This window comes from Tamandua tetradactyla, chromosome 2 (assembly GCF_023851605.1).
Source record: "Tamandua tetradactyla isolate mTamTet1 chromosome 2, mTamTet1.pri, whole genome shotgun sequence".
Lineage (NCBI taxonomy): Eukaryota > Metazoa > Chordata > Mammalia > Pilosa > Myrmecophagidae > Tamandua > Tamandua tetradactyla.
This window is the reverse complement of record NC_135328.1, coordinates 215,843,436-215,863,399: the sequence shown is the minus strand read 5'-3', so window position 1 is coordinate 215,863,399 and position 19,964 is coordinate 215,843,436. Positions and strand designations below refer to the sequence as shown.

Genomic DNA, 19,964 nt, shown 5'->3' with positions numbered 1-19,964 from the left:
GAAGCCTCTCCTCTCCACAGACGGGAGACTGATGCCGGAAAGAGGCGGCGCCTGCAGCCTCCGCTCCATCAAGAAAGAGGACGACTCATCGCACTCGTCTAGCTGTGTGGTGGACACCACCACCCGAGGGTGCTCGGAGGAGGCCACCACCTGGAGAGGTCTGGAACCACCTCCGCCCTACAGGGTCCAGGCCAGCGCCAAGCGACTGGGACCCAGCAGAGCACCCTGCACGGCCTTGGGCCACCAAAGCCCAAGACTCTGAATGGCAGCATCCCTCCCCGGGCTCGGGGCCTGCCTCTGCCCATCTCCTAGGGCAGCACCAGCCACAGGGGCCACTTCCGATTAACAGAACCAAAGTCAAGTAAAAGTGAAAGTTCAGTTCCTGGGCCATGGGCCTGGTGGCTCAGGGGACGGTACAGATACAGCAGATGCCTTTGTCCCAGAGAGTTCCCTACCGCCCTGGCAGCAGGATGTGGGCACACCCAGGGACTGTGGGTGCCACCAGGGTACTGGGTTACCCAGAGGGGGCTGGTGCGTCCCCATGGAGCAGCCGCCCGTGCTGAGCGCTGAGTAAGCATTGCCCCTGGCAGTGGTTCCCTCCCTGTGGGGGCAGCACCCGTGTGCACGGAGGTGGACATGGGGTACCCCGGGAGGGAACACTTGTTGCTGCGGCTTGTGAGGCAGGTGGCGGCCCAGCTCTGGCAGCCTGGGTGCACACAGGTCCGCCTTCAGGGTGCAGCACCTGAACAGCTGAGCACAAGCAGGGCCACGGGGCATTCCTGCTGGGGAGGTGCTGGGCTGTGGAGGGACGAAGGTCCTTAGTCCCCTTGTCCCCCTCAGAGGGCCCTGCAGCCCCCAGAGCTGCAGCCGCTGATGGGTATGGGGTCAATGGACAGCCCCCCACCCACATGTGTAGGTCATGAACTCCCACCTCTGACCTGTCTCTCTGCCCCCACAGGTCATTTCAGCCCCTCCCTGGTCCGGGGCCTCCTGACCATGAGCTTGGCCGCCAACGCCGTCTTCACCTCAGTGTACCTGTACCAGAGCCTGCGTTGACTGCATCCTGGGTGACGCCCAGGTTGCCCGCTGCTTCCACCACTGCCACTGGCCAGCTCGGGGCCTCAGAGATCTCCCGGAGGTGCTGCCATCTTGGCCCTCAACCTCCTCACTGGTTTGTGAGCTGAGGTCAAGGGGGAGTGGGGAGCAGCCTGCAGCTGCCTGCCTGGAACCCCTTTCCTGCCTCCAGGACACCTCTTCCAGGCCTAGCAGCTCCTGCAGTCCCCTCCCTGCCAGCCCCTGCCTGGGCTGACCTCGGTTGTGGGTGTTTGGTGCTGACACTCTGATCCCCAGGCCAGAGATGCCCAAGGGGCTGGAGGACCCAGGGGTCCCCTCCCCGCATCACCCCCTGCCTAGCAGGATACCCATCCTACTGTCACTGGAGCCGGAGCTGGCTGAGCAGCGGCTTCCCTGACTCCATTCCCTTCGTACTGTACCTGCCCCTTCCCGGGCAGAGCCCCACCCAGCCGAAGGTGCCCAGGGGCAGGAGGGAGGGGACTCCCTACTGTGCCCCTGTCCTCTCCCCACTGGTGGAGAGTGACCCTCCCTTGGGCAGGACCCCTTGAGGACCTGTGTCCTCTCCCCCTGGCTGCCCCGCACCTGTCTGCCAGGCATCATCCTGTCGGCTTGGCCCAGGCCTGCCCTCCTTGGCCCTGCCCAGGGCTCCTCCACGCCTCTGGGTCTCAGCAGCCAAAGGCCCAGCTGGTCCTGGGGCCTGCATGGGCACTGCCCTCCCTCCCCCTCCCAGCCCCCTTTCCTGCCCACCCACCCCGAGGCTCTCTTCTGTTACCTCGGCTGACCTGTCCTGGAGGCAGTCCCATGGCCCCACAAGTGCACAGGGCCCTACTCACCCAGTGTTCCAGGCCACCCTCCGACGCTGCCCAATGGGCCCTTGCTTGTCCCTCAGCTCTACGTCGGGTCGCACAGCCGCACATTCCCCCCTCTCCCAGCACCTCCCAGCCTGGGCTCAGACCACCGGCACCCAGGCTCCTTGCCTGGCTTTCTTTCCTCCCCTTGGTTCCTGCCACACACCTCCTGATGCCTATTGCAGCTGTGCCCCTACCCCCTGCCCTGCTTTCCTTTTGGGATTAGGGTCCCGTCCTGTCCCCCAGGAGGAGGAAGGAAGGGCCTCTGTCTGGCCCAAGGACCTGGAGGGTGTCACAACCACCCATTCCCCTAGCCCTGGGGACGAGGGTGTGGGGCGCTGTGTGAGTACACGCAGTTGTGTGCGTGTACGTGTTTATGTGTGTGCATGTGTTTATGTTTGTACATGTGTTTGTGTGTGAGTGTGTGTGTGAATGTGTGCTTGTGTTTGTGCCACTCTCGAAGGAATCGGGCTGGCCTCAGTGAATTCTGAGGCTTTTGGGGGGAGGGTCTTCACTCTCATTCAGGGATAACGTTTAGTTTTATTTTTGTACACGTTTTGCCAGGTCAGGTATTTTGCAGGTGAGCAGAATGCCCCCTACACTCCCTGCCAGGGAGATTTGTTTTTTTCAGCTTTGGGTGCTTTTTTAATCATTTTTTTAATGTGTGGGGAAGGAGACTGCTCTGCCTTCCCCGTCTCACCTCCCCATTCCTGACCTAAGAGCTGCTGATGCTATTTCCTGCCCTGTCCCCACCCCAGGACATGGGGAATTGAGGTGCCAGAGATGGTTCCAACATAGAGGTGGTGCCTCCTGGTCCCCAACTGTATGGGCGTGTGTCGAGTTGTTTAATTTTATTTCTGCCTATCAAAGCCAAACTGCATTTCCAGGTGGCCTTTCTCTGGGGCTCTGAGAAAGCTCCCGGGCAGGGGGAAACCAGGACCCCACTCCTGGTGGCCCAGGCCAGCCTGGCTTCCCCTGCCAGGACCGCCTGTCTTTGCACCCCTGCAGGGGCAGGGGAGAGGCTGGGTAGGGGGGCGGGGTTCACCTGTTTGTTTCAAACAAGAATCACCTTATTTTTCTTTATAAAAGCAAAAAAAAAAAAAAAAAAAAAAGAACCAAAAAAGATGCTAACTCTTGAACTCACAACTCAGCTGTCTTGTCTTTATTGTCATTTGCTCTGTCCAGTTCAGGCTGCATGACAGGCCCAGTTGGACTGAAGAGGATCCCTCACTGGGAAGAAAGTGATTTCATTTCTTCAGTAGAGCTGGAGGTGGACTCCAGGGGCTCACGGTGCCGGCAATGCAGTGTGATGGTCCCCAGAGAGGGCTGTGGGGCTTGGATGGGAGGGGGCCATCCACAAGGGCCAGGTCTGGGCAGGAAGAGTGAACAGAGCTGAAATGCAGGGGGGGCAGTTGGACAGGTGTTGAGGCAGCCTGCCATCCACCAACTCCAGGGCTGCCAGGGAAGGGGCTGCCATGAGCAAAGCATGTGGAAACTTTTCCCTGCAGGCCCTGGTCACCCAGCACTCAGGTGGACCCCTGCCCAGCCTGGCAGAAGGAGTGTGAGGGGCATTGGGTCACAGGCTGCAGCGCAGGCACGTTGGGAATCCTGGTATGTTCAGGGCCCTGCCGTAGAGGGGGTCCTCTGGGAATGCTGTGGCCAAGGGCAGGCCCGGTGCCAATGGCTTCTCCTAGGCGTCCAAAGGACAGCACGTCATCCAGGCTGACACAGGTGTGCCCACAGGCGATGACACAGGTGGCTCCTTGGGCCCCAGCCAACCTGGCCCAGCCCGGTGGAGAGCCAACCTGAGGGCAGGAAGGATTCTCCCCCTTTGATTCTTAGGAGAGGAAATAGCATTATAGACAATTTAGAAATACAAGTGAATTTTTTTTAAGTCCCATAGTCCCACAGTTAAAATATTGATGTCTCCCTTTAGTCTTTTTTTTTCTACATAGGTATGTTTTTTTTATGAAGATGGGGTCTTTATTAAAGATATCTTACTTTCTGCTAAGCAGCCAGAAGGCAGTGGCTGGGTTTCCCCTCTTTAGAATTGTAAATTGGAGAACCTACATCTTCTCCCAGACTTAGATAATTCTTGAGAGTTGATTTTTATTCTGCAAAGGTCTACAGGATCTAAAGCCTTTTATATACATGGCTCTTGGTTTCCAAGGGCTGCAGTGGCAAAGAACCACAGACCCAGATGGCTGAGACGCCAGGGGTCTGTCTCAGTTCTGGAGGCTGCGGCTGGGCCAAGTTCCCTCAAGTCTACAGGGACTAACCTGTTTCCCGCCTCTCTCCTGGCTCCTGGTGGCCGGCAGCCATGCATGGCACTCTCCCCTTCTTCATCTGGCTGGCTGGCTGCCCAATCCTGTCTGGTAAGCACATCGGTCATACTGGATCAGGACTTGCCCTCCTCCACTTTGGCCTCCTGTTCACACTCACACCCTCACAGACCCTGTTTCCAAATGAGGCCACATTCACAGGAGGTGGGGCTGGGACCTGACCGAGTCTTGGGGAGAAACAGTTAACTCATTGCCTTCCAGGAAGGTGTGGGAAATTACCTAGATGTTTTTCATTTTGTTTTCAGAAACCAAGCTGGTTTTTGCTTTTGAAACCTGCCCCTGGTGTGATGGGAAGATGATGAGAAGGTCCGAGTTTGTAATAATAATAATGTTTGTAAAAGAGATGGTTCTAAGGAACTCCACCCAAGAACCTGGGTGGGGGAGCCCTCCACCACCCCCATCCAAGAGCTTTTATGCTGGGGTTCCATTTGAGGTTTGATATCAGAAAAAGGTTCTGCTGGTCATAAAAGAAAGGTTTGGAAACGCTGTTACCACAAGCCTTACCAAGAACCTTGTGTCACTTGGGCCCTTTGTGGAGACAGTGAGAAGCAGGAGCCTCCAGCAGAGGGTGGCCGTGGAGTCTGGAGTGGACTCCGCCGCTGCAGAACACTGTGGTAGCAACTCCAGGCACTTTGCTTCCAGGGGTGGAAGTAGGGAAGCTCTTTCTCAGTCCTGGAAGGGCTGGAGCACAGCCGGCTCAGCTTCACAGCCAACACGGGTTTTCTGTGCACCTCCTGCGGCCGGGAGTATTTTGAGTCCCACCCCATTCACCAGGTGAGACAGGGCTGGATCATGATGGAGGGAGAGAGGGATCCAGGACTTGCACCCTGTGTGCTTCCCTTCATTCAGTCAGCCAGATTTTGTGCAAAGAGTATTATGTATGTGCCAGGGTGTGCTAGGTACCAAGGGTGCAATGGTGAGCCAAACCCTGCTCCACAGAGCTCACCTAGAGTAGAGGAGGCAGGCTTAGGTAAGAATGTAATTACACAACTGCATACTTAAAAGTGCTGTGAGGTGATAGTATATGGTGTGTTTTAGTTTGTTAATGCTGCCAGAATGCAATATATCAGAAATGGGTTGGCTTTTTACAGACAGGTTTATAAAATTATAAGTTTACAGTTCTAAAGCCATAAAAATGTCCAAACTAAGGTATCCAGGAAAACATACCTTGACTCAAGGAAGGCCAATGTTGTCTGGAACTCCTGTCAGCTGGGAAGGAGCATGGCTGGCATCTGCTGGTCCTTTGGCTTCTGGTTTCAAGCAACTCCCCAGGGGGCATTTTCTTTCTGCAACTCCAAACTTCTCTGGCTGTGTGGGCCCTGAAACTTTTTCCAAAATGGTTCCCTCTTAAAGGACTCCAGTGAGTGACCCACCTTATATGGCTGGAGACACATCTCCATGGAGACCACCTATATCAAAGGGTCCCACCCTAAATAATATTGAATCAGAGTTAAAGATCATGGCTTCTCAGGGATACAAAACAATTTCAAACCAGTACATTCCACCCTCTGGACCTCAAAAAGACATGTTCTTTCCACATATAAAATACGTGGATTCCATCACAATATCACAAAGGTCTTAAACCATTTCAGTAACTATACAAATAAAATACCAAGTCAAAATTAGAACAAAATCTCATCAAGGTCAGTTACAGGCGTGGTCTGTCCTAATGCAAAATTCTCCTCTGGCTCTGGACCTATAAAACTCAGAACAAGTTGCTGCCAATATACAATAGAAGAATAGTCGTAGGATAGATGATCGCATTGCCACAGGAGGAGACTGGAAGGAAAACGGGTCACCTACCCAAACAGTTCCAAAAACTTGCAAGGCAAACTCCATTAGATTTCAAAGTCTGAAGGAGATTTTTCCTCAGAGCTTTAGAAAGTAGCAGGCCCACCCTTTCCAAGGGCCTGTGCAGTGGCCCTGTTCTCTCCAAGTGTGAAGTGAGGGCTGGAGCTTTGAGGAGACCACCTTTTTCTTAGCTCTACCCTCTCCAAGCCTTGGGGCAGCTTCTGGGCTCTCTGCCATCTCAGGGGCACAGGCTCAATCCCTTGGAATGTGCTCCACCCTCTCTGAGGCCTGGGGCAACAAAACTCCTCCGAAAGATCCAGGTGGAAGGCCCCACTCTCTGCCTTCAGGGCGAACTCACCCTCTCCAAGTGCTTGGGTAGTTCACTCTCCTGGCCCAAGATCTCTCAGCTTCAGACTTAGCATCCTTGGTTCTGCCTTGAAAATAATCTTTTCCTTCAATTTGTCCTTTTTCTGTCCCTTTGAGTCCATCCAGACTGGCAGTATTTCCATTTATACAGGTCTCATAAGAAATTTGGTTTTCCATTCAGTAGTCATGAATCACACCCATCAGATAATAGGACCTTCCATAAATCCTTTCTGGATAACTCTATTTCCAATTCTGGCTTTTTCTGAAATGGCTGACTGGTTCCATGTTTGGTTAAAACCTCACAAGAAGCACTATTGTCTGGGGTATCCCTTTCTGGAAGCTCCGAATTTTCCAGAACATCAATTTCTGGTTTCTTTGTACCCAATAGTTCAGTTCTCAGCTTACCTCTTTCCTGTTGCATTTCATTATAAGCTACAAGGAGAAACCAGGCTGCACTTTCCACCCTTAATTTGGAAATTCCACACTTATCTTCAGCTAAGTAACCCACCTTGTGGCTTTTAAATTCTGCCTTCCATCCAGAACCAGCTGTCAGTTTTGCCACAGTTTCTGCTACTTTAAAACAAGGGTCACCTTTCAGTTTACAGTAACATGCATCACTCCTGCCTAAGGTCTTACCTGAAGTATCTTTAGAGTTCACCTTTCTACCAACAGCCTCTTCAAGGCATTCTAGGCCTTCTCTATCAAGCTCCACAACACTTCCAGAATCCTCCCCTTATCCATTTAAAAAACTGTACCAACGTGTTTGGTGTTTGCAAACTGCAGCACCCCACTTTTCTGGTACCAAAATCTGCTTTAGTTTGCTAATGCTATGGGACTGCAGTATACTGGAAATAGGTTGACTTTTCTTCTTTTTTTTTCTTTTTTTCTTTTCTTTGCATTCTATGTGGCGGGCGTCACATTTCCTTCTTTTTCTGTGTGAGTATCCCCTTATTGCATCACAATTTGTTGAATTTTTGTTGTTGTTTGGTTTTTCATTTGATTGTTTGCTTGTTTGCTTGTTTTTGGGAAGTGCACGGGCTGGGAATCCAACCTGGCTCACCCACATGGCAGGCGGGAATTCTACCACTGAACTGCCCTTGCACCCCCAAAACAGGGTGTCTTTTATAAAGGGTGTTTATTAAGTTGCAATTTTAGAGTTCTAAAGACATAAAAATGTCCAAACTAAGGCATCTAGAGAAAGATAACTTGACTCAAGGAAGGCCAATGGCATCTGGAACAGTTCATCATCTGGGAAGCACATGGCTGGTGTCTGCTGGTCCTTTGGCTTCTGGTTTCAAACAGGTTCTCTGGGGGCATTTTCAACCTCAGGTGTCCCACGTAGGCTGTGGGCAGCACAGTGAGCACTCTGGGCAAAGCTGTCTGCTTTGGACCTGGTCTGAAGCTGGAGCTCCCCAAATCACAAAACCTGCAACTGAGTCTTAGGATATTTTTTCTACGCTACCCCCTAAAAGTAGGAAGGAACTGTCAGTGAGTCTGCAATTCAGAGCGGAAGAGGTGAGAACTCTGGGGTTCGGAGGGGGAGAATCTGCAAACTGACTCAGACCTGTGCTGCAGGCGTTGCCCCTACTGCCTAGAGAAATCACATGTGATGCAGTAGAGAAAGTCCTCTCAGCAGAAGGGGTGGGCTCCCCAACCCTACACCCACCACCCCACCATTTGCTTTGGGGGTTACAGAGAGTAATTTTTATTGGGAATTTCAGTTGATTTTTCTCACCTGCACAATGCACTGAGTGGCCCAACTGTCCAGTGCTGGTGGCACAGGGGCAAATATACTGGGGTCTCTTCCTTGGTCTCTCTGACTCTGCCTTTCCTAGTGGTGTGCTGTTTTTGTGTTTTCAGCCAAAAGTTGTTCAATTCCTGAAAAAATAAAGGTCTGAGTCCAAGATTCATGTGCATAGCAGCAATTTCTTTGTTTCTTCCCCTATTAGCTGAATTTAAGATTAAAGATTAAGTTCATAAATGTGTAGGGGCTTTCTCATCTTAGCCAGAATCAGGCAGCTGGCCTGGCACGGGGAGGGGCCACACACGCTGGAGCCACTGGGTACATTTTAGAGACATTATCTACCCAAACAAATCTAGCTCCTCCTTCTAATTCAGGTAAATATTTCCAAATTAATCCATCTGGATTATAATCATTAGCACAAACCCAGGTGGCATAGTCCTGGCTCGCCCACTGACTTGCCCAAACCACATTTCCCAAGAACACAAAGGGGTTCCCTTTCCAGTTTGGAGGCACATAACTCACCACCCCTCACCGGCTATAGCAGGAACAATAATGGAGTGAACATAAAGTGTGTGGTTTTCTTAAATTGATTTTATGGCAAGTCTAGTACAGAGCAGCCAGCCCAGGCCAGGGCATTTTATGACTTTGAGTCTTGTCTGCCTTTCTGCCCCCATCCTCCCCCAACCCCACTCTTGAGACATTTGCTGAGCTGTGTTTTTCTCTGGAGATTTGGTTTACTTTTTTCAGACACATTGACAGCTTGTCGGAATTTATTCCCAAATCCACTGTAGTTGGGCTCCAAGGACAAGGGATTTTCAATTCTGAATTTACAAATAGTAAAATTACCATTTTTATTTGGCCCCATCGTACTAACCTGCCAAATATCAGCCACACTGAATGATGATTTTACAGAAGGGCTTCTATAAATGACCCCACGTGAGCCCTGGCACAAGGGCGTAGTATAGGAAGAGACCGGATTAGCAGATCCCCTTTTTTCTGTTTTCGTGCTGACCAACAGTGAGCAGCCTTGTGTTGGTTTGCAAGCTGCCGGAATGCAATATACCAGAATTGAAAGAACTTTTATAAAAGGGGGATTTAACAAGTTACAAGTTTACAGCTCTAAGACTATGAAAATGCCCAAATTAAGGCACCAACAGGAGCTTACCTTACTTCAAAGAAGGTCCATGGATTGGGAACACTTTCGTCAGCTGGGTAGTCACGTGGCTGGCATCTGCCTCTCCAGGTTCTCACTTGCTTAACATCCCACGGTGACACCTGCTGGGCCTCAAGCATCTCCAAACATGTATGTCTCTGTTCTCCATGTTTCCGCGTCTGTGTCGGCTCTGCTGTGACGTTCCTGTCGGCCCTGAGGTTTCTGTCATTTTTCTAAGCTCTGTTGTTTCTGCTCTCTCTCCAAAGTGTTTCCTCTTTTAAAGGATTCCAATAATCAAGACCCACCTGGAATGGGTGGAGTCACATCTCCATGTAATCAAAGTTAATATTCACAATTGAGCATGTCACATCTCCACGGAGATAATTTAATCAAAATTTCCAACCTACATTATTGAATCAGGATTAAAAGAAACGGCTTCTTCTCCAAGATTGGCTCACAGTTAAAACATGGCTTTTCTGGGGTACGTATTCAAACCGGCACAAGCCTCCAGTTGCTTCTCAACACACTTTGTGGTCCTCATATTTTCCCCACAAAATCATGAGGAGTGCCCTTTGCCTCCGGACTTCTCTGGGGCCAGCAGCCGCCCGACCGGGGCCCCAGGGCCGCAAGCTCAGGCGGCGACCACAGGCTCCGTGTCCAACCAGCAGTTTGCAGGTGGCTGCGCCGAGAAGCCGCAGCTGCTGCCCCGTGCAGACATCAGTAAGCGGGTCAGCGTGCAGCTGGGTTTCGGCTTCCTGTCCATGACCCCCCGGTGGACATTTCTGTGCATCAGAATTCACTGCACGTGGAGGGCTTCCGGAATCTGAAGGAGGGTGAGGTAGTGGGGTTCACCTTTCACAAGTCTGCCAAGGGCCTGGAATCCACCGTGTCGCTGGATCTGGGGGGGTGGCCTGTACCGGGAGTGAGAGGCCGCCAAAGGGGAAGCACATGCAGCAGTGCAGATCAAACGGAGACAAGTGCTGCAGCAGTGGAGGTCTAGACTATCGTGCCAAGGAAAGCAAGCTGCCAGCCCAGCCTGGGAAGTGCCACTTCTGCCGAGCAGCGGGCATCTTGTGGCCTCGTGTCCACGGAAAGCCCAGTAGGCCCAGCCCACGGGGAAAGCCCTCCTGCTTTCGGGAGGAAGAAGAGACCCACAGCCCTGCCCTGCTCCCAGAGGCCCAGCACCGAGCCGCAGTGTGTGGGGGCAATCCGTTCGCCATCAGGAAGTCCCAAGGAGCAGACATCGATCACTAGAGTGGAGAAAATGGGATGGGATGGGTAGGAAGCAGCTGGCACTGCCGTGTGTCTCAGGCTGGGGTCCATAGCTTCACCCCCTCTTCCATCTTGGTGGGGGAAAGGGGTGAGGCAAAGGAATTCCAACCATGCTCTATCCAAATACAAGTGAGAGCTTTCAGGAGAAATACCCCAAAGCCTGCATGAGATACCCTTAGAATTTCCAGGTTTTTTGACATTGGCCTGATAGGGAAGTTGTTTTCCTCTGAAAGAGGATTTATAAAAATTTGTCATGCCAGAGTGAAAGGATTAAGTATGAGAGCAGATTGGTGGACAGACCCAGGAGCCATTACATTTTGCAGGAGGGAACCTCTCAGGGGTAGGACAGGGGGTTTCCGTGTCTTGTCTCCTCATAACCCATGTTTGGGACACCTTGCTGGGGACTCTCCCAAACAGTAGATTGTGATGACAGACAAAAGGGGAGGTTGGTGGGACAGCTGCAGACCTCCTGCTCTTAAGCTCACTCCTACCCCATTCGGGGCCAATCAGATTTTATTTATTTGCTCCCTTGGATAACTGCACCTTGGGTTCCACTTTCTCCAGGATGCCAACTACACTGGCTGTGTGTGAATGAGGCATCTTGTGCATTTTAACTTCTCTTGTTTTTTTTTTTTTTTGGCGGGAGGTGGGGTGTGTGGGTTGTTTCTTCGTTTTTTTTTTTTTTCATTTTTTTCTTTCCTTTTTTATTTTTCTGTTTTTTTTCTCAATATAAATATTCTGGTTTTCTATTTTTATATATTTTAGTGTGGTTTTTTTGTACGCTGTATGGTGAGGTCACCTTTCATTATTTCTCCATGTGAATATCCCATTATTGCAGCACCATTTGTTGAATTTTTGTTTGTTTTTGACTTTTGTTTGTTTGTTTTTTGGGGGGAAGTGCATGGACCAGGAATCAAACCCAGGTCTCCCACATGGCCGGCAAGAATTCTGCCACTGAACTACCCTTGCATCCCCTGTAGCTTTGTATAATTTAATCTAACCCCTTATTCCTGCACTGTGTTCTCAGGTACATGAGCAGTCTTGGGGATAACCAAGCAGCAGCTCCAGGTCTGCACAGCAGGAGTGATTTTTTATTGTCGTTGCTTTATCATTACAAAGAACAACTATTTGAACCACCTCATTTTTGCCAATTAGAGCTGGTTTTTCTGCCCTAGTGTCCTCTTGAAATCCCTCCCTTTCATGGGAGACTAGGTTTTAATTAGGTTGCCCCATAACTTGATCTCCTCCTGGAAAACTGGAAATTAGTTGAAATGGGAAGATGGTGCAGAGAATTAAGGAGAGCTGGGCAGTTTAAAGGTAAAGAGAAGAAGCCAAGGTTAGATAACAGTTATCCACATATGTTATAAGGGATTCCTGTTCCAGCCTCTTAATCCTAGGGCACAGGACTTGCTTAGTACATCAAATGCACCCTTCACTGGATTAGGCGAGGCCTGCCATGCACAGTGTGTGTGTGTGTGTGTGTGTGTGTAAGGATGGATGTATGAAGCAAAGAATAAAATCCTTAACCTTTCAAAATTCTGGACTTTTCCTGCTTGGCTTCCAGAGAGACCATAAGTGAAGGCTTCTTTGTGACAGCTGAAGCCAATGTCCTACCCCGCTGCAGCAGTGATTGCAGTGTTACAGCAGGTAGAGGAGAAAGGGGATTTCCCTTACATGCTGTGGGATCGCTGCAAACCTACCTTCCTGTGCTGAAGAGGAGTAAATGCGATAGAACACGTTGGGTGATGTGTGTCTGACCCTGGCTTCTGGTCTCCCCCAAATGCTGCCCACCCCCCCAGTTAATTAGTTTGTCTGGGCTTTGTAGAACTTCACGATTCACTGATTTGGTGATTGTTAGGTGGCCTAATTGGTGTAAATATAATATGTTGGTTTTTTTCCATGTCCTTTTGGGGGTTTTATTGTTTACAAACTCCTTTTTTGCATGTTGAAGAAAAACAGCCGAAGCATCTTTGACAGAAGATACTGCACCAGGCAAAAGGATCTGAAACATGCTTGGGGACCTCTCTTTTTTTTTTTTTTTTGACTTTTTAAAATATATTTTATTGAGATACCTTCACATATATATTCCATACATGGTTTACAATCAATGGCTCACAATATCATCATAGTTGTGTATTCATCGCCATGATCATTTTTTACATTTGCATCACTCCAGAAAAATAAAAAGAAAAAAGAAGAAACTCATACAAAACCTATCCCTTATCCCTCCCTCTCATTGACTGCTAAAATTTCCATCTACCCTCCAAAATTTATTTTACCCTTTGTCCCCACTGTTATTTATTTATTATCCATATTTTTTACTCATCGGTCCATACCCTGGATAAAAGGAGCAACAGACACAAAACTTTCAATCCCACAGTCACATTGTAAGAGTTATATCTTTATACAATCATCTACAAGAACCGAGGCTACTGGAACACAGCTCAACAGTTTCAGGTACTTCCCTTCAGCCTCTCCTATACAGCATAAACTGTAAATGGATATCTGAATAATGCAAAAGAATAACCTCCAGGATAGCTTCTCAACTCTGTTTGAAATCATCAGAGCTGTAATATTGAAGTTTACATATTCAGTGTTATGTCAAGAACTTTAGCATTCTGCAGATTTTGGGAGGAAGATGGATTCAAGAGGTACAGAAGGCTAAACATGGAGGACAAAAGCTAGTCCTCAACTGGCCTCAGAATATAAAATATATCAAATTTAGTAAACAAAAAAACCAGTGTGGAAACAATCATTAATACAAATTCCAGTTAAACTAATTACATGGCCTCCCACCCTATAGCTTTATTTTTTTATCTAAATAACCAGAGGGACTTTTTGCATTTATAAAGCATTATTATTGTACATAAGCGAAGAGTAAGTACATGCAGAACTGAGCAGGACATCACACTGTAAAACCCGGGCCCCAAATCTATATGGCATGTTGTTATGAAAGCCACTATGGAAAGTGTTCATTGAACGTCTTCCTAAAGTACACAAACACACGCATTAAGAGACAGAGAGACAGAGGAGACAGAGAGAGAGAATGAGAGGCAAAGAGGCAGGGAAGGAGGGAAAGTAAGAAAGAATGAAATCACAATATTATTGGAAAAAGTGTCTGAAATATATTTATTAAAGCCAAATCCATATTAAAACATCCAAATACAAAATATTAATTGATACATTAAATTAATGGTTTTACTCAAAATTATGACATGAAAGATATTTTCTTCCTCATCAAGAATCTGTAAGGATTGTCTCAGTCAAAAAGAAGTTTAGTGTAAAGGGAAGATGTCTTATAATTGTTAGTTATGAAAAAATAGAAACATATTTGTGTATCTTCAGAGACCATTCTGGGGCAAATACGGGGGCAATTTTCTGATAGAAATAATCAGATTAAGAACCTCTTTAGGTAATCTGAATCCATTCATGGAAACATGTATTTTACTTAACAACTTTAACAAGACATTCCACTCTAAAAGTCATATCCAACTTTACTTTCCACTTTTTCAACTACCTAAGTCTCTATCTTTGATCTGACTTTTTTGAACACTCCCCCTTGCTGGCAAACTTTAAATAAAACTATTGGAGTTGTCATCAAATTACATGACTTTTTTTTTATTTGGCTATTTAACTCCCTCTCTAGCTGACAATTTCATGCTGAAAAACATTTTAATCCCCTGAGTTTCAGATTATTAATCTGTAAAATATGCAAGATAATTGGATCATTATTTCAAAACTAGGGTTTATGAAGCTTTTTCTCTAAGAGGAAAAGAAATCTCAATTTCTCACCAATACTTGTAGTGATTGAAATCATATTTTATTTTAATGGACATATTTAATATTTTATTTTCTCACATTTCATCATATTTTATTATAATTGGTTGTTTAATTTATCATTTGAAAATATTTTGCAATCTTTTGGATATGATCAGATGTAAGGAAGTTCTATAAGAAATTTAAAATTTGTAGGTTTCATTTCAATGGTAATAGGAAAAAATAAATGCCAGCATATTCTGGATGAAGTAGTAACAGTATCAGTATTTCCCTTTGTGTTTACAATCCCATTGATACTAAGTAGATTCCACAACTGGCAATGAATTTTTCACAAGAGTATGCAGACTTCTCAGGTATTTAAAGACATACGTACTGGCCACCTGACACTATCACATTTAGTATTTATTGTATGAGCATCATTATTAGCATCACCCCCTTTTACAGTCAACTGTTGCTCAGGTTGGGCAAAAAATTAGACAGCTAACCTGATTTTTATCAATAATATATTTTCATTATTAAGTGAAGAGGATGTGTAGTATACTATATGTGTAACAAATATCATTACAATTGTTTAAATAACATTATTTTTAGATTATTTCATTAAAATTATTTTTGGAAAATTCTTCATTTTTTTCTATACACTATTTCTCTTAAAATTAATGACTATTTAGAACCTATAATGAATACATAAAAGCATATGATGAGTGCAGAACTTTGATTCTCAATATTCAATGCTCTTTTTTTTATTTTGATGAGAAATACAGGAAGATAATAGGTCCTACGGGCTTTTCAGGCCTGGGAGCATAAGCATTAGTGTACCTTATGTATATATTTGGTGATTCATTTACGGAGTCAAAGTGTAGGGAGGGTAGAAAGATGGGCTCCAAGTAATGACTTATTTACCAAATCCAGAGAAAAAATATAAAAGAAGAGTATAACAGAACTTGAGCAAAGAAGTGTGACCAAAAGTGTTAGGGAACAATGTAAGAAACACAAACTGAAAAGAAAAGAAAAAAGTAGTGCACAGTAAATTATAATATTAGCGAACAGACGCTGGTGGGTATCTTCATATTTTCTTAGAGCAGAGGTCCTGCTTAAGATGGGCAAGCATCACTTGAACGGGGTGTTTGCTGAGCAGCGGAAGTGCACTTCAGATCATTTGCTTTCCACTCAAAATTGGTTTGGGGCACCACACTCCCCTCGAGGCACTCTTCATCGCCAAGTTCCTCGGCGTGTAGATCAAAGGGTTGAACATGGGAGCAATGACAGTGTAGAAAAGAGCCAAGAATTTATCTTCTGGAAAAGTTTTGGCTGGTCCAGTATAAATAAAGAGAACAGGCACAAAGAACAGAACCACAACTGTTATGTGAGAACTGCAGGTGGGAAGTGCCTTGCTAGGGCTTTCTGCAGGGTAAGCCCTGCTGGTGTATGATACCAAAAAATACGATGTCATCAAGACCACAAAGATCACCAACCCCATCTTGCCTGAGTTGGCAACAACTAGGATTCCCACTGCGTAGGTGTCAGTGCGCGCCAGTTTCAGCAAAGGATACACATCCCGGAAGTAGTGATCTATCTCACTAGGGCCACAGAAGGGTAGCATGATGGTGAGAAGACAGTAGACGAAGGAATGCAGAAATGCCCCAGCGCAGCAGGCCATGACCAGGCAATCACACCTCCACCTGCCCATGATGACAGTGTAGTGCTGGGGCTTGCAGATGGCCACGCAGCGGTCATAGGCCATCACTGTGAGAATGAAGACCTCATTTGCCCCCAAGAAGTGCATGGTGAAGAGCTGTGCCATGCAGCTAGTATGAGAAATTGTGTTTCTTTCTGTCGACAAGTCTGCAACTAGCTTGGGTGTCACCACTGAGGTATAACATAGGTCTGAGAGAGCAAGATAATTAAGGAAGAAATACATGGGTTGGCCAATAAGCTGACTGAGTATGATAGAAATCACTATGATCAAGTTTCCCATCAAAATAGCTATATAACAAAATAAGAATAAAAGAAAGCACAAATATTTAACTTTCTTGTTCTGGGAATGTCCCAGCAGAATAAATTCAGTGACGTTATTCACCATTTCCATGATCTAATACAGGCAATGGTCAAAAGTTTTACCTTTATTTCTTTCCAAGGGTTTAAGACCATTTTATCACTTTGCTCATGTAGCCCTTGAAGAAAAACATGATTCTTACAGGAAAACATGCTTGGTTCAAGAAGACCACTGAAGTTCAGGGTTTCTCTCTCAGCTGGAAGTGCACATGGCAAAAATGGTGGTGTCTGCTGTTTTTCTCACCACTCTGCAAAAGGCTGGGGGCCTCTCTTTGATGTGGAGATCTGGGACCTTCCTTTCCTTCATGCTCCCCTGTTTCTTATTTTGGATTAGATCTTCTGTTCTAAATATTTACCCCATTGCCCCTCTCCACCGCACCCTGCCCAAACCCGCACACACATTTAATTTGGAGGGTATCTCCACAACTCATCAATGATTTTTGCAAAAAACCTGACGACCCCAAGAACATTCCATCCCTCATTCCCAACCTTGTAAGTTAAGACCCATTCCTCTTGTGTTGTTTGTGCCAAAAGATTAACACTGCTGCCCTTGGATTGGCCAAACCTACTTACGCATCAATTCTAGGATAGAGAGAAACAATGGGGAAGGGGTGTTTCCATGTAGAAAGTGGAGGGGAGAGATCAAGAAAGGGAACGGATGAATATATATCCAAATCACTCAGGAACTTTTAGGCAGGTGCAAGAAACTTATGTCAAAGTGGCCACAAGATTGTTTAATAGGAGATAGAATGCAACTCCATGTTTACTGCTAGAAACCAAAGCCTTGTGTTGAATCTTGAATTTATGGGTAGGAAGGGAGGAAAGCATGTATGTGTCCTTTCCCTAATCCCTTCCCCTTATTCCTGAACTGCAGGGGACTGAGCCCCTTTGGGCTTTGGTGAACCTATCACTGGGGCATGTTTTTTGATGGTTGATTTTGTACTGGGTACTTTCTGTTTTGCTATCATTTTGAAACATGCTGACCATTTCCCCTTCCCCACTTTTCCATGGGATAATACAATGAATAAATAAAGATTTGTTGGAACAGAAAAAAATATCACTAGGAGTACAGGCAACTGGTATGTATTTACTAAATATTATCCCATGCAAAACCAAAGCCTTACTGGGGGATTGAATTACTAGCAATGCACCAAAATTGGCTCATTAGTTGTGACAAATGGAGCACAGCAATGTCAGGCAACAGGGAAAACTGGGTACGGGGTCTATCTACTCCCTGTAATATCGTTTCTGTAAATCTAAAAATATTCTAAAATTAAAAGTTCATTTTAAACTTGTAGAACTTGGCGGGGGGGGGGGGGGGATCCTTAGTCATTGGATGATCTTGCTTTGAAGGGACAGTTGCTTTAACTTTTTTCCTAATGCAGTTCCCCTCAGCAAATATCGTCCCCTTCACACGGTTCAAAACTGATCATTAGAAACATGCAACCAGTCAGATACAGCTTTTTGTTGTTGAAATTATTGTCTTTTTTAAGATATTGACTAAGCATGTGGAGACAAACTTACAGCCCATACGAAGCATTTTGCAGATGGGGAAACTGAGGCACAAGTTCTCTTTGTGGTAAGACAGACTCTCAGTAACAACCTTATCCATGCCCGCTCTGGATTCTGTGTTCTAAAACTTATAGACTTTTTTAAAAAAAATCAGATTTGTATAATAATGTCACAGCATAAGAAATTACAGAGACTGCAAAAACCGTTAGATCAACAACATATATAGAAAAAAACAAACATGGTTATTCACTGTCCGGATGTCCAGTTCTTAAAACACTACATATTCCTCAAGTGTGATTCCTGTTGAGAAAAAAATTTACTTCTTGCATTTTCTATTAATCTCTCTAGTTCCATTAAGCAAATTTGGAAAATTGTTTTATAGTTAAAAACAAAAAGAAAAAGCAATTTACCTAGATAAGTAGCCCTCCAACTACTGGAAAAAACAAAAACAAAAGATCTCTAGCTGCCTGCTTTTGCCTAAAGCATGGTTTGAATTTTTTATTGATAGTGACAGTTTATTTAGATTGCTACACAATTCCCTACGCTCTGAAACCACAGAAATTGGAGAAATCCAAAAAAAATATTGCAGGAGTCAGTGTCTTCCCAAGAAGGAAAAAGCATAATATACCAGATGCTAAAATTTCCATTTGTCATTCAATTATTGTTTCTCTGTTGGAGACAAAAATACAAATAATCATTTCCTTACATATGAAGTCCGTCAAATACTGTTTTGAAAAAGAGAGATTAAAAAGACTAAATCTCAGTTTACCTTTTTCTGTCATTAAGCAAAAATTCTAACCCATTTGAGTTCATGTAAATCATCAGTCTGTGTGTCATTTCTTGGCCACAGTAGATGTCCAGTAGTGCCTTTAAAATCAGCGGCCTTAAAACTTTCCTGTGCATTCAAAGTCCGGGTCTGAGGGCTGGGGAGGGCCCATGAATCTGCCTTTCCCCCAAGCTCCCAGGAGCCCTTCACAGAGGTCCTCCCCACGCCTGCTCCCAGCCTGTCACCAGGTGAGGGGGCTCCGGGAGGCAGCATCGGCTCTGCCCCACCCCCATCTTCCCTCACTTCAGGGGGGCATTTGAAAACCCCTGGCTAGATGGAGGGGCCGGCCGAGGCCACTGGCAATGCCACAAGCCGGCCAGCCGGGCTCTAAAATGTAGACTGGAAGTCAACCTCGGCCAGACATTGAAACCCCCCGGAGGTGCCCCCGCCCCCCTGGTGAGCTGGTGCCTGGGTTTTGGGGTAGTTCAAAGCTTCCCTGGTGGTGATCTGGCCGTGCGTCACTGGCGGTCCCCAGGCCGGGCTGGCCCTCGGACTCTCCTGGCCATTCTTCTTCTGTGTTCTTAGAGCTTCCTGGGCCCACCCTAGACTTCTCAGAAGAGCCAAGGTGGCCAGTGACATCTTTAGGTCAAACCACATCTCCTTCGCCACCTTAGAGAGGAGCGGTGGGTCTCGAACTCCATTGTCTATCAAAGTCACCTGGGTTGGGGGGGTAAAAATGCGGCTGGCTGGGCCCCACCCCCAGAGTTTCTGATTCAGTGGGTCTGGAGGCAGCCAAGAATTTGCATTTCTAGCAAGTTCCCAGGTGGTGGCGAAGTGGCTGCTCCTAGGACCCCACCTTGAGGATGCTGGCTGGAGGGTTGGCCGCCTGCAGGGGTGGGCTCGGCAGAAACGTTAGGGACGGATGGGTTCACCCAGCTGGGAGTCAGCCGTGGCTCCTGAGGCAAGGACCCCTTGCAGCCCCACAGATGGGGGATGGCTGTGCACTCCCCTGCACCTCCCCGGCGCCTCCCAGCACCTCCTCCTGGGCCTCCAATCAAGTGAGAGTCGTGCAGCTGCTCTCCCAACACTCCTGCCCTCACCCCCTCTTTCTAAAGCAAGAGGAAAGAGTTGGGTCACACTCTTCAGGATTTAAGATAAAGAGAAGAATTTCCCAGGAGAGAAGGGAAGCCTCAAACACTGTCGTAAGCAGCTGATTGGACTCGGGAAGCTCACTCCTTGTGGCTCTAGAAAACACAGATAATAA

The 19,964-nt window shown here is 46.8% G+C and overlaps 2 protein-coding genes, 1 long non-coding RNA gene and 1 pseudogene across 4 annotated transcripts in view; 2 read left to right on the top strand and 2 right to left on the bottom strand.

Annotated features, from left to right (window-relative positions):
* TMEM201 (transmembrane protein 201) overlaps positions 1-8,459 on the top strand; it is a 30,510-nt gene extending 22,051 nt beyond the window's left edge. Inside the window, exons 10-11 of one of the 2 annotated variants that reach the window (XM_077151388.1) lie at positions 21-158; positions 959-8,456. In XM_077151388.1, coding sequence (XP_077007503.1) covers positions 21-158; positions 959-1,056 — 236 coding nt within the window. In that variant the 3' untranslated portion in view covers positions 1,057-8,456. Of the gene's footprint in view, positions 1-20 lie in introns of both variants that reach the window. The other variant, XM_077151387.1, reaches the window with a different exon arrangement.
* LOC143674953 (uncharacterized) lies at positions 4,613-9,896 on the bottom strand. Its single transcript, XR_013171296.1, has 4 exons — positions 9,331-9,896; positions 9,040-9,209; positions 8,157-8,299; positions 4,613-5,589 (listed from the first exon to the last, which is right to left on the bottom strand). It is a non-coding gene; the product is annotated as an uncharacterized LOC143674953 (long non-coding RNA).
* Positions 9,897-9,962: 66 nt separating this feature from the next.
* Positions 9,963-10,572, top strand: LOC143658680 (protein lin-28 homolog A pseudogene; annotated as a pseudogene).
* A 4,945-nt stretch (positions 10,573-15,517) lies between these two features.
* On the bottom strand, positions 15,518-16,456 carry LOC143658677 (olfactory receptor 4P4-like). The gene has a single exon (XM_077130850.1). It carries the CDS (start codon positions 16,454-16,456, stop codon positions 15,518-15,520), a length of 939 nt encoding a protein of 312 aa, XP_076986965.1.
* Positions 16,457-19,964: the final 3,508 nt, after the last annotated feature.

Bases quoted from the DNA above. Each gene is read 5' to 3' on its own strand.
- LOC143658677 (XM_077130850.1), bottom strand. From the start codon at position 16,456: ATGGAAATGGTGAATAACGTCACTGAATTTATTCTGCTGGGACATTCC.